At 48.0% G+C, this 13,995-nt stretch overlaps 1 protein-coding gene across 3 annotated transcripts in view; it reads left to right on the forward strand.

Annotated features, from left to right (window-relative positions):
- The first annotated feature begins 4,311 nt into the window (after positions 1-4,311).
- The window catches only part of LOC111156063 (thioredoxin domain containing 11), a 59,579-nt gene continuing 49,895 nt past the window's right edge, over positions 4,312-13,995 (forward strand). For 2 of the 3 annotated variants that reach the window (XM_022516646.1, XM_022516647.1), the window contains exons 1-2: positions 4,312-4,647; positions 10,902-11,118. In XM_022516646.1, coding sequence (XP_022372354.1) covers positions 4,394-4,647; positions 10,902-11,118 — 471 coding nt within the window. In that variant the 5' untranslated portion in view covers positions 4,312-4,393. Of the gene's footprint in view, positions 4,648-10,901; positions 11,119-13,995 lie in introns of those variants that run through there. The other variant, XM_022516648.1, reaches the window with a different exon arrangement.

Below are 13,995 nucleotides of genomic sequence, written 5' to 3' on the forward strand. Positions count from 1 at the left end.
GTTTCATTCAGATGTATGACTAGCAGGGAGATAGACAGCCAACTAGGACGTGGGCCATGGGACGTGGGTTTCTACAGAGGACTGGCACGACACTCTTCAGTAGGGCCGTTTTGGTTGTTCAGAGACCACAGATGGCATGGTCAGGATGGCTGGCAGAAACAGAGACAGAGCTAAGATGTCCCCTGGGACCCTGACCTGCTTCAGAGGCTGGGATGCAGTGAGCTAGGGGGAAGAGTTGTCAGCAGGGTGCGGGGTGGGGGTGGGGGTCTGTTACATCCAGAGGATGTTACCAGGGCCGTGCCCTTGTTGGGGATGGGGGTCGGGGGGAGTGCTGGATGGATTTGGAAGGCAGGGATCTGCTGGGCTGTGATGTGCCAAGCCTCCACACCCTCACGCAAAGTCACTTCCTCGTGACAACCTTGAATGGGTGGGTTTGGGGGGTAACAAAAAAGGGTCTTTGTTCCCGTATATGAGTCCAACAACCGTGGAGAGGAGGCCGTAGCTGTCGGTAGTGAGATGAGACAAGGAGAACATTTAGAAGAACCAGAGGCTGCCTGTGACTCCTTGAAGATGAGAGACTGGTTTCTCTCCACGTGTGGGAAGGCAGTCGGGACCAGTCATACTTGGTGGATGCATTAGGAGTGCGTCTTGTTTGCCAAATAGATAATCTGTTATGGGTGACATTTTCTGTAGAATAGACTGGTAATGTTATTTTTCTACTAGGTCTGTCTAGTCTAGAAAGATGGCCTTCATTACATTTTTTCTTCTTTGGACTTTCTTCCAAACTCCTTTCTCCAGGGAGAAAAGCAGATGTTAAAAAGTGGTCTTGGGGCGCCTGGGTGGCTCAGTCGCTAAGCGTCTGCCTTTGGCTCAGGTCCTGATCCCAGGGTCCTGGGATTGAGCCCTGCATCGGGCTCTCTGCTCCGTGGGAAGCCTGCTTTTCTCTCTCCCTCTCCCCCTGCTTGTGTTCCCTTTCTCGCTGTGTCTCTATCAAATAAATAAATGATATCTTAAAAAAAAAAAAAAAAGCGGTCTCTGGTGCTCTGTCTCAGTTAACAGATGAAAAAGTCGGGCGCCTGGGTGGCTCAGTGGGTTGAGCCTCTGCCTTCAGCTCAGGTCATGATCTCAGGGTCCTGGGATCGAGTCCCGCGTCGGGCTCTCTGCTCGGCAGGGAACCTGCCTCCCCCTCTCTCTCTGCCTACTTGTGATCTGTCTGTCAAATAAATAAATAAATCTTAAAAAAAAAAAGAAAAAAAAGTCGCTTGTCTTAACTTTTGGAATACCTGCTAGAAACTTAGTTTGAGATTCTGTGAGTGGTCGAGGATCACTTTAGTTGGCCTGGAGAGATCAGAATATAGATTTCTCATTATTTGTTGCAGGGGAAGAATACCAATTTCTAGAAGGCCAATTCTGGGTTCCTGATACAAGGTTTCCAAGAAGCAGAGCCACCATTGTCCAGACAGCCCAGGCTCAGGGCGTAGGCTTCCCTCCTGCAGAACCTGCCAACCTGTACCTTCTCGGGCACATCCTGTTTGCTAAGTAAATGCTTAGAAGCTTTAAAAGTTAATGAGCATTATTTCTCTGTGGTTCTAAGAAAGGATTTACAGGAGTAACATATGCTCTCCCCGCCCCCTTCTCAAACTCCAGCAACTTGATCATGGCATAAAAAGTGACCATGAAAGCTCAGATATGGGTCAATGTGGACAAGTTATGGCTGACTTGGCCTTGAAGGGCAGTACAGCCTGACCCTGACTGCCTGGTGTATTCAGAAATGAACTTATCAGTTTCAGAAGCACGTTCTGGTGTCAGAGCAACAGCCAGATGTCTAGATAGAGAAGAGGAAATGAATTGCCTTTTTAAAATCCAGGGCGATTTCCTGGCCTATGAGGTGTCACCTTGCATTGCCACAAGGTATTCTGGGTCTGAAGAGAGAACCCCCAGGCAGCACAAGTTCTTTGGACCTTATCAAGGCCTGTGCCAGTAACAGGCGTCTTATAGAAGTGTAGGGTGAATTCTGTCCTAGCAACCCACAGTGAACGGACACTGGTGACTTTTGGCTGTATTTGTTTTCCTTAGTAATACACCGGTGAACTCAGATGTACAAGGACGAATCCAGAAGGACTAGAAATGGTAAATAGGGTGAATATTAAAAAACCTAGAAATACAATTTTTCTCAGTGTCTATAAAAACAAGATTATGTAAAACAGTACGAAAACACTGTATCACCGAGTTTGTAATATAATAGATGAAAAAGTGAAAGAGCACAGGGACGGGAAGAGGAAACAGAGCTACATTGGAGAAGCTTCTGTCTCTTACTGCACTTAAGGTAGTACAGTCTGGGGCGCCTGGGTGGCTCAGTGGGTTGGGCCTCTGCCTTCGGCTTGGGTCGTGATCTCGGGGTCCTCGGATCGAGCCCCGCGTCAGGCTCTCTCCTCGGCGGGGAGCCTGCTTCCCCCTCTCTCTGTGCCTGCCTCTCTGCTTGCTTGTGATCTGTCTCTCTCTCTCTGTCAAATAAATAAAATAAAATCTTAAAAAAAAGTAGTATAATTTGAAGTAGAAAGTCTGGGAAGAAATTTATATAGTGATCCCCAGAGCAACTGCTAAGGATATAACCAAAGAAAGGTTTAAAACCATTAATTAATGGGATACTAGCAAATACCAACTTAATACAAATGAACAAAGTAAAGAAGGAACAAAAAGGACATGACAGCTATAAAACAATGAGCAAAACTGGTAGGTGTCAATAAACTGCCAGCGTACTGGGCCTCAGCCGTTGACACATGGAATGTCCTAGCTCCCTAACAAGGTAGGCAAGGATAGCCACACCTTCCATTCCTGGAAGCCAGGCACCAGGCTCAGGCAGCTGCCCTGGGGCACAGGTGAGGTCTTATCTGAGCTTCTGTTTTTTTTTTTTTTTTTTTAATTTTATTTATTTATTTGACAAGAGAGAGAGATCACAAGTAGGCAGAGAGGCAGGCAGAGGAGGGGAGAGCAGGCTCCCTGCTGAACAGAGAGCCCGATGCGGGGCTTGATCCCAGGACCCTGAGATCATGACCTGAGCCGAAGGCAGAGGCTTAACCCACTGAGCCACCCAGGTGCCCCCCCCCCCCCGTGCTTTTTGTTTTTTGCCGGCACTCACCCTGCCCTGGTCCTCTCCGAGTTTCATTTGCCTCCTTTCACAGTCATCTGTGGCCCCAGCAGCTGTGTAATCATGGACCTCACTTCGCCCCAGATACACATGGCCCTCTCTCTTATGGAAGCAATTCCTTTCTGTCACTCTCAAACCGCATTTCATCCCTTACTGGCTTGTCCTTTATAATCACAAAACTTCAGGAAGGACCTCACATTTAGAACCAGAGACGTCGGAGAGTCAGCAGTGAGTCACCGGCGCCCGGGGCAGCCTGCCTTTGAGCCTGAATTCCCCACCTGCTGGCTTTGCAGCCTCAGTCAGGTGACTTTTCCAAGCGTCGGTTTTCTTGCCATCTGTGGGGTGAGTACAGGCAGCACAGACAGTCCCCCAAGGGCCGTGGTGGTGGGAGATGAGGCTCTGGGGCACACGCCGCTTAAATGAAGCAGATCGTGGACGCTGGGAGACTACAGTAACAGACTTAGCGAGACCTCACTGTGGGCCCCGTACTTTGCATAAATCACCTCGTTCATCCTCAAAACAACTGTGTGTGAGAGGTACTGGTATAACCTCCCATTTCACGGACGTGCAAACCGAGGCCGAGGGACCGCTCCCGCCCGCCTCACTCCTGGGACCCCGATCACCTCTCGTCCCTGCACGTATTCTCCTTAGGTTAAGCGGGGATAATACACGGCACCTATGTCCCCCCGGGCCTGTGCGGACTCGAGGGCACTATTGCCATCATCATCATCACAGCATTTAAAACTCAGCAGGGAAAGAGACGTCTGCCAGGTGCCCGAGCTTCCCTACAGCCGCGCTGGGAGGATGCCGCTGTGGCCCGGCCGGATGCTCAACCTGCGCCTGCGCAGATTCCGCGGACGGAGGGCGGGGCCTGTGGGACAGCGGCTGGCGGCCGCAGGTGGCGCATGCGGGGAGGCAGTGCGCGCCGGATCCGTGAGCGAGGGTCGTGGCCCTCTGGGGGCGGGGCTGTCAGGCGGTTCGGCTTCCACGCAGACTCCGTGAACGAGAGGCGGGATCGCCGGGGAGGTGGGGCCGCCGGGAGGGGCCAGCGTCCGCGCAGAATCCGTGGATGGGGGCGGAGTCGCCTGCGTGGGGGCGGGCACCGCGGCGGCCGTGGGGCTGACGTGGAGGGTCCGGGTTAGCGGGCGCGCGGGGCTGCGGGATTGGGGAGCGGCGGGCCGGGCCGGGCCCTCGGGCCCGAAGCGGCGGCGGCGGCGGTATAAAGCCGGCGACAGGGAGCATGTAATGTCGGAATGCGGAGGCCGCGGCGGCGGCAACAGCAGCAGCAGCAGCGACGACGCCGAGGACGAGGGTGGCGGCGGCGGCGGCCCCGCGGGCTCCGGCTCCCTCAGCCCGGCCCCGGCCGGAGGGTCCTCGGCGGGCCGGCTCCGCCGCGGGCTGCGCGGCGCTTCCCTCATGGCGCGCCGGCGGCCCGAGCTGCTCTGCGGGGCCGTGGCCCTCGGCTGCGCGCTGCTCGTCGCCCTCAAGTTTACCTGCAGGTGAGGCGGCCCGCAGCCCCGGGGCCCCGACCGGCGGCACAGGACCGGCTCGGGGCCCACAGGGTCCGGGGCTGGAGAGGCCTTCGCGGGGGAAGTGGGGCCTGGCTTCTCCTGGAGCCACCGACCGGACCCTGCTCTGCCTGCGGCCGTGCCCGCCACTTTCTCCCGGGCAGCCAGCCAGCCAGCGGCCAGGCGAGGTTTTCGGGTGCCGCTCGGGACCCTTCCTTCGTCCCATTTTAGCATCGAAGTTAGTGGGCCAGGTTCTGAGCACCTGTTGGGGCTTAATGGGGGGCGCACCTGTCAATTGTGCCCAGGCTGCGGGACCCTCATTTTAACACCCATCTTGTTTCCCTTACGCCTCGAGTGTGATGATTCACGACTGTTAAAGTCCCAGACCCCTTCGAGAATCCGAGAATCGATCTAACGATTATTTATCCACACGTGCTATGGTGGGTAACACTCCTCCGGGTGAGCGTTGAAGATAAAAATCCCACCCCCCTTTCCAGTGGGTGAGACAGGCTTAAGTAAACAATTTACTATAATTTTAAAGGACTTCTGTAAATGTTGCCGGGATAGAAGGGATGAGGGTGGGGCAGAAAGGCCTTGGTGACCAAGAGACAGAGGAAGCTTATGCCAGAAGGAGGAAGGGCCCAGCGCCGGGAAGATTGGGGGTAGAGTGTCCAAGGTAGAGGGAGCCAGAAGTGCAAAGGCTGGACGAGGTGGGTGTTTTCCTGCAGCTGCAAAGAAGACCTGGGTAGGCTGGACCTTAGTGAACAGGAAAAAAATTAAAGTTACTGTACCTCTTTGGGGTAAGGTACCCATATACAACATGTTCTTTAAACTTCAGGAGTACTTTTGGTCCCTCAAGTCCTCCGTGTATCTTCTGGGACTCCCCAATTTATAAGTCTCTGTTGCAGCGGACTGGCGTATTAGCCAAGAGGAAGATTGCAACTTGGAATGTCTTAACCGGGCGTAGTGTGTGGCTTCTGTTGTCAGAGAGGTGTCAGAGGTTTGGGAATTTTAGTGGAAAGAGAAAAGAATTATGATAACTGGCATTGATCACTTGCCAGGAACCAGGAAGTTGCTCATCCTTGGCACTCCGGCAGAGGGGCCGTCCTGCCCGTGGTGGAGTGTTGAGCTATACCACGTACCTACTAAATCCCATAGCACACAGCCCTAGATACGACAACCAAAAATGTCTGCGGACATTGCCAGGTGCTGCCTGGGGAACGAAGCTGCTTCCTTGAGCACTGTAGCTTCCATCAGTGCATTTATTCCTTTAATACATAAACTGAGAGCCTGGCATGGACTTTTTAAATCTCAATCCCCAGTAGTGTCTGGGTGTACTCTAGTCCTTCCAGGTTATAGATGAAGGAGTTGAGCTTTGGTCATGTTACAAAACTTGGCCCAAATCACACCCACCTGTTAAGTGGCTGAGCTGGAGTTTGAATCCTTTATTGTCAGGTACAACAAGGCTCTTAACCTTTCTGTTTATCGTTTGCTGTGCAAAGGAAATATATAGAGAGGATTTTACAGCATACAATTGCCAGCTGTCTTTGGGTTCAAATTAGGAAGAGAGGTTCCCCCCACCCCACTCCAGGGCTTACTGACATCTCTTTGTTCACCTATAGAAATAATGCTTCGTGTTTGTTCTGAAAGAATATGGCTTTAAAAAGCTAAGAAATTCCCTTAAAATTTAGGAAGGAGGAGGAGTGTAAATCCAATTGTTGAAACAGGCAGAGCAGGATCCCTGCCTGCTTCGGAATAGGAGTGACCCAGTGAACGGCTGCCTGCCTGTCCCTCTTCTCTCTGTGCCCCGGGCAAATCTGGACAGTCTTTCAATAGACTGAGATTGATTTTTTACTCTTACTTGATTGAATGATGTCATGATACTGTTACAGACTTGAACCTTTCTGGCCCCCATTTTCTGTTTTACCTTTTTTTTTTTTAAAGATTTTATTTATTTATATGACAGAGATCACAGCAGGCAGAGAGGCAGGCAGAGAGAGAGAGGAGGAAGCAGGCTCCCTGCTGAGCAGAGAGCCCAATGCTGGGCTCGATCCCGGGACCCTGGGATCATGACCTGAGCCGAAGGCAGAGGCTTAACCCACTGAGCCAACCAGGCGCCCCTCTGTTTTACTTTTTAAGATTGTTGCGTTAATGAGGACAATAGGATTTTTTCCAAAATGTTATTTTTATTAATAGCTCCGGGCCTAAAGTAAGGGACAGCTGTCTTCTATGTTGGTTGCTTAGCTGAGTTCAAACCAGATAATATAAAAGAGGTTGATTTGGAGTAGAGACGCAGTAATTGTGCCGTTTGGGACCTTTAATCTTTATTTTACCTGCCTTTCTAGGCATTGAATCTCCTTGATGGCATCCTACTCCCTTTGCTTTCACCCTGATTTTGGAGGGAAAAAGTTGTGTGTATCTATATATGTATGGTGCATATATTCATTTTGCTTTATTGCGTTTTGTGAAATCAGAGCTGCTTCAGATCCGTTTCAGAAGGAGGTGTAGGGTATGCATTTCACAGAAAAATTGGGAGTTGCAACCAGCTCTTGAGTTTCTCAAACCTCAGACTGAGCGTTCAAAGCTGCATGAAATCTTTGGTCTAGGTAGAGTTTCTCAAAAACTTGTGGCAAGTTTAAGAGTTAAACGGGAACTTGTGAATGTTTCTGGTGGGGCAGAGGCAGGTGTTTCTTTTCCTTGGTTAATATTTGCTTTTCCATGGGCCACGTATTTTATCTGGCCAGTGTACTTGAGGAACAGCTCTGAACACGCGGGGCAGTAATACTAAGTGGATTGTTACCCTTCGGCTGTCACAGATCTCCATTTTCCCTCAGATTGTGTTATTTCACACTCAACACGCAGTTTGACTGGGAGAAGAATCATCTCGAAAGGGGGAGTTTTGGAGCTTTTAATAACGTGTCACGCACGACCTTCCTCATCTCTCTGCATGGCTGCCTGTCATTCAGGTTTCTGCTTTAAAAGATCCCCTGTCACATCACCCTGTTAAATTCTCCACTTAGGGGTGCCTGGGTGGCTCAGTGGGTTAAAGCCTCTGCCTTCGGTTCGGGTTATGATCTCGGGGTCCTGGGATCGAGCCCCGCATCGGGCTCTCTGCTCAGCGGGGAGCCTGCTTCCTCCTCTCTCTGCCTGCCTCTCTGCCTACTTGTGATCTCTCTCTGTCAAATAAATAAATAAAATCTTTAAAAAAAAAAAAAATTCTCCACTTAGCGGTGATCCTTTTGTGGGCTTTGGTTTGTTGTGTGTGTGTTCGGTTGTTTGCCTGTTGTCTTCCTTGAGAAAGTAACCCCCTGAGAACATTATGGTGCTGCTGCTGTCACCTGGGTGCCCGCAGGGCGGTTGCTGAAGCATACTCCCATTTGCTCAGTGAACGTTTTTCGAATTACTGCATAAGTGACTCAGTTTTTCAGGTTCTGGAGATCTTTTGCATAGACAGAGCTCTCTGATTGCAGTGTTAAAATGGTAGTTTGAGCGGATAAGTAGGAGATTGGCTCTTTCGCTACTGCTACTTTATGATATTAATAGTTTTGGGTTAAAATAGGGAAGCAACGTATTTAAGTCTGTCTTAATTCAGGACGCTAACACCTTCTAGATGCAGAGGAGGGCATGGGATTCTTTCCTTTATGTTAAATGACCCACGCCTCTTAGAGGAGGTTGGGTCTTGGGGTGTTTACATTTTCCTTTTGGGTTCTAAGTACCTGTCTGTCTACTGGGTGTCTCAGAGCTGGCAGCGCTTTCCTTCTTGTTCTTCCTTCCTGCTACCTTGCTGTATTCTGAGAAGCCAGAATGTCAGGTTTGTTTGAACACATATGTGAGCATAGAACATAATGATGTGGCCTTTAGGGTCATCCCTAGTAAAGCAAATGGGCCTCTGACACGTTGATTCTGAGTGTTCTTAATTATGTCTCTCTGTGTGGGTTTATATTAAATCTGCCTTTGCATATGTTCAGGTGAGATAGGAGGGTCGGTTTGTTGGTTTCACAAATTATTGAACTTCAGAGGACCAGGAACCATAAACAATGAGGATCTAACAGTGAAAAAGAGAGGGTTCTTGCCCTCGGAGTTAATGCTGTGGTAAAGTAAATAGATCATAGGTAAAATAAGTAAGTTGCTAATTGTGGGGGGGGGTATAAAAGCAACCAACAGGATGCTGAGAGAAAAAAATGAGGTCTCATCCTTTGGGTAGAGTTGTCAGAGGAGGAGACACACCAGCCAAGATGTTTTCTCATCAGCTTCATGGTGGTATATTTTACATTCAGTTAAATTACACATTTTATGTGTACAGGTTGATGATTTTTGATAAATTTAACCACCCACATCTTTTCAGTGAAGATAGAGAATGTTTTCTTCTCCCCAGAAAGTTTCCTCAGTACCCCTCTGCAGCCAGTCTCCTTGCCCCAGTCCGCACTCTAGACAGCCACTGATGTGATTATTTTGTTATAGATTAGTTTTGTCTGTTTTGGAATTTTACATAGATACATTCATGTTATATGTATTCTTTATTGTCTGGCTTCTTCAGTGTAGTTATTTTGAAACTCATCCAGTTATAGTATGTATCAGTTCTTTATTGTTGAGTAACATTTAATTATAAGAATATATAGCAGTTTATTCTTTCACTTAATGAGTCACACCAGCTTCCTTATGCATACTATTTAGATAATTTACCTTTTCCCATCCTTATGCTTTCATCCTTCTATGTCTTTATGTGTAAATTGGGTCTCTTTTAGACAGCATTTGGTAAGTCTTGCTTCACTATCCAGTCTGGTATTCTCTTTCTCTTAACTGGGTGGTTTAGTCCTTTTATATTTAATGTAATGATTGATATTGTTGGGTGTAATCCTGCCTTCTGGCTGTTTGTTTTATTTTTACCTTCTGGTTTTTGTTCCTTCCTTGGTTCTTTTCTGCCTTTTGGATTAATTGAATATGTTCTAGGGTCTCTGTTTTTATTCTATTGGTTTCTTGGCTAAACTACTGTAGCAGTTTTATGCCATGTTAGCGCAGATGTGTGAACAGCTCAAGATGTTCATTAAGCTCATTTCACCTGGTGGGATGCAGCCTCAGCGAAGATGTTTTTGTCTTGATGGGAGAAATAGTGGCCACTTTGTGACTTCAGACCACTTATTCATTCTTTTCTGTCTTCTCTTGATCTCTCCCTTTTGGGAACTTCAGGTACTCAGGAAGACTGTTTTCCAGGTAAAATGGGCTGTTACTTTGTTAGTCATCTTAATAACCTCTGGATCATGACATTGTTAATCTTAAAAATTAAACAGTTAATTATTTTACCAGAAAAATGGGTTTATTCAGGAACAGCAGAGAATTGCAATCCAGGACATGCAGGCTGTGGCAAACCATAGGCAAGTCCCACAGAAAAATGAGAACAACATTCTTTTACAGAGGAGGAAGATGGGAGGGGGTGGTTGTGAGTGAAAGTCCATTGGAGAGATGCAGGAGTTTGGGGGGATGACAGTTTTTCAGTGGCTGATTGTTGAAGTCATCAGTATTTTTGTAGGAGTTGTTACATCTTTTTCCAGTTGGGGCTTATAGTCCTTCTCCTGTTGAAGATTCTCCCTTAGAGTCTGTAATTGATCATTTTTTCATGTAATTGACATGGAGAAGTGTTGGCTCCCCCTTCTGGCCTCCCAACTCCATTTTAGTGGCTTCCCAATATATATCTGGAGAAATCTACCTTATTATTCATTACTTTTGCCTGAATGCCCTGTGTAAGTACAGGCCAACTCCAGCTCATAAGCATAATGTTTTTGCAAAGTTGAGTAGATGGTAAGAATTTCCCATAGAAATGTTAGTGGTAGCCGTGAGGGTTCCCTCCCCTTAGTTCTGAGCAAGCTCACTGGTTGTTTCAAAGCCCTGGAGACCAGCAGCTCCTGTGGAGAGCCGGGCTGCTGAGAGATGAGGGTGGGGTGTTTTGGGTGTAGGAGGCAAGAACATGGATTCTTCAAAGAATCCTTCTCCTCTGCTGTCTGCTGCCTTCCCGCCCCAACCTGGGGAGACAGTATTAGAGAGTCGTTTTCAGCACAGTATGCACGTATTGCATTTTCTCAGCTAAATACTGCCTTAACACAGCCTAGTTTTTACTCCAGGGTGATATTTTGGGAACTCCATTTTCTTATTCAAGAGTTGTTTCTTTTAAGCTGCATCCCCCCTCCATGTAGAGCTGTCGTTAGAAGAAGATAAACTTAGCAGACTTGTTTGTGTTTGCTCTTTTTTAGTCGAGCAAAAGACGTGATAATACCAGCAAAGCCACCTGTCAGCTTTTTCTCCTCGAGGTCGCCGGTTCTTGACCTCTTCCAGGGGCAGCTGGACTATGCAGAGTATGTTCGCCGGGACTCGGAGGTGGCGCTGCTGTTCTTCTACGCCCCGTGGTGTGGTCAGTCCATCGCTGCCAGGCCAGAGATTGAGCAGACAGCGAGCCAGCTTTCCGACCAGGTAATGCTGACCCTCCGCCTGCCCCGGGTGACTGTCAGCCCTGTGTGCGGGGCTGGTTGCCCCCACAGAGACCCCTCACCCGGCTGGCTGATTGAGCCAGGCTGAAGGCCAGGAGCCTCACTTTTTAAATGGTAAAGCCTTTTGTAAAGAAAAAAGATTTCTGATGGTGAGGGTCATAGCTGGTTAAAGACCGGAGAGGGAGCAGATTCTGTGTTTCCTTCGGATGCAGACCAATTCATCTCAGGGTGCCATGCTCTTTGGCTTCAGTGCTGAAAAGCGTAGTTGAATTTCTGTTTGATATTTGTTGATGATTTCTTTTCTTTTTCTTTTTTTCTAATGTTCATATCATTTATTTGAGAGAGAGTGCGCGTCTGCGTGCATGAACATGGGGTTGGGGTAGGGGTAGGGAGGGGCAGAGAGAGAATCCTAAGCAGGCTCCATGCCCAGCATGGAGCCTGATGCGAGGCTGGCTCTCACTACCCTGAGATCATAGCCTGAGCCGAAACCAAGAGTCAGACTAAGCCAGCCAGGTACTCTGCTGTAAGACACATTTATGTGTCATGAATACAGTGGAACATGTTGCCCTATTAAAAATACATGGAGCAGAGTTATATGCATTGAGTACTTAATGAAGCTATACCTTTGTGCTAGGCCAGAGGGATGGGCGATGGGTCATCTGTATGGCAGTGGTTTTCAACCCAGTGGATCCTAGTTGCCTTTTTACATTATGAGGTGCCTTTTGCTGTCCTGAAAAGTAATTCATAGATATAAAACTTCCGTACACATATAATTGCTAAAGAGTCAGTCCACTAATTATAAAAGTGGGGGGAAACAAAAATAACATATAATCAGGTCATGTGTGTTTCAGGATGTAAATGCTTAGGCAGAATAGGTCCTGATCACTTTATGGAGAACTGCTGGGGGCAGACTGGTAAAGGTGTGTTGTGGTAGAGACTCAGGTACTGTGGGGACACTGCTTTCACTGATTTGAGTTTCCTGAATGGTGGACAGCTCTTGGTGAAGACTGGAACCAAATAAAGTATTTTCTGACTTAGGTTTACATAAGAGTTGCCTTCCCACGAAATTTGGTGAATACCAAAAACAAGCTTTTGATTCACATTTAAAATGGAATTAGGTCCTGGGTTAGCTTAATAACAGACAAGTTTTCCCCAGCCTCATTGTTGGGCAGGACATTTCAGACCCCTCTGCCGGTGCTGTGCATAACTCTTCCCTGTGCAGAGCAGTTTCGAGCATTGCGGGCTGTCTCCCACAGTGCCTGCCCACCCCGTGCCCGTAGCTTCCCAGTCACTGCAGCAACCAGAAGAGCATCCCCCAGATTTCTGAAATGCTGCTGCTGCAAACCCCTCATCTGAGGTAACTGATGCAGGCAGCTGAGTTCCAGAAGTTTCTTTGGAACTCTGGGTAGGTTTTTCTTAGAAACAATGTTATAAATGCTGGTGAGGCTTTCTGCCCAACCTAGCAAAGCCTTTTGAACCATTATAGATCCCTGAATGCGGTGCAAAGTACTGTTTAAATCTGGCTCTTCATTAGAACTCTTCATTGCCTAGGACATTGGTTCTGAGGGGGTTGATATTTTGTGTTCTAACTTTGGACCCATGGGATCGATCAGTTCCCTGTGCTCCCTTTACTCCCCCTTTAAAAATGGCTCGCAATAGGGGCGCCAGGCTGGTTCAGTTTGGGAAAGCCTGTGACCCTCGACCTTGGGGTTGTGGGTTCAAGCCTCACATTGGGCAGTAGAGCTAACTTGAAAAGAAAAAAAAGGGCTAATAATAACCAAACTGGCAGACACTTCGAGGGAGGAAGCAGGAACTCCAGTGGAGCACTGGGAGGCAAGCAATAGGTTAGCATAAAAGATGTCACCACTTCATTCCTCAGGCATTCCCTAGGTCTTCTGAATTAAGAGAACATGGGGGAGCAAGGAGGGAATCTACTGTGTTTAGGGCGGGAGTCAGTCACTTGTTGCCTTGTTGTCAGCTGAAGCGGCTGTATCCTCCCAAGTGATTACAAGAGTGGCGCTCTGGTGTGCCGGGGCGTGTGCTGTTTCTCATGGCAGCTCTGCACGCTGGTTCTGGCATCCCTGTTCTTGGAAGCAGGACCTCAGACCTAGATGGTGGAGCGGTTGGCCAAGGATGACAGGATAAGTGGTGAAGGTTATAGTGCCATCCACAGCTAACGGGCACTGCTTTTTTCAAATTTTTTTTTTCCAGCTCCTTCCAAATTGAGTGCTTATTATTCTGTGTTCTCACTAGGGAAAAGGAGAGGGTTTATTTTTGGAAACAGGCAAAAATCTTTTGAGCCACATGGCTTTCGTAAAATTAGCAAACATGGTTGATTGTGCCCTATTTTTGAGTAAAAAAATGAGATGTCACCTTAAGTAAAGATATTGTTGTTTTCTTTTCTCATAAATGGACTCTAAAAGGAGCTCTGAAGAGCTTCCACTAAGTTTTAAGCAATATTGCTGTTTCCAGCGTGGAAGGAAGGCCTCTGAAGGTGACTTTTCATTTGTAGTCTTCATATTTTTTCAGTAGTATTCTGAAAATGTTTTCACATAGCAAAGGTAAAGGAATTTTGTATATACCTGCAAATCAAATGTTACTGACTTTTTTTTTAAAGATTTTATTTATTTATTAGAGATCACAAGTAGGCAGAGAGGCAGGCAGAGAGAGAGGGGGAAGCAGGCTCCCTGCTGAGCAGAGAGCCCGATGCAGGGGAGATGCAGGGGATCGATGCAGGGGCTCGATCCCGGGACCCTGGGAACATGACCTGAGCCGAAGGCAGAGGCTTAACCCACTGAGCCACCCAGGTGCCCCTGTTACTGACATTTTATTGTCATTTATTCCTTTTACTATTCCTCTA

Source organism: Enhydra lutris, unplaced genomic scaffold, assembly GCF_002288905.1.
Source record: "Enhydra lutris kenyoni isolate GAN:26980312 unplaced genomic scaffold, ASM228890v2 scaffoldscaffold45, whole genome shotgun sequence".
In the NCBI taxonomy this organism is placed as follows: domain Eukaryota; kingdom Metazoa; phylum Chordata; class Mammalia; order Carnivora; family Mustelidae; genus Enhydra; species Enhydra lutris.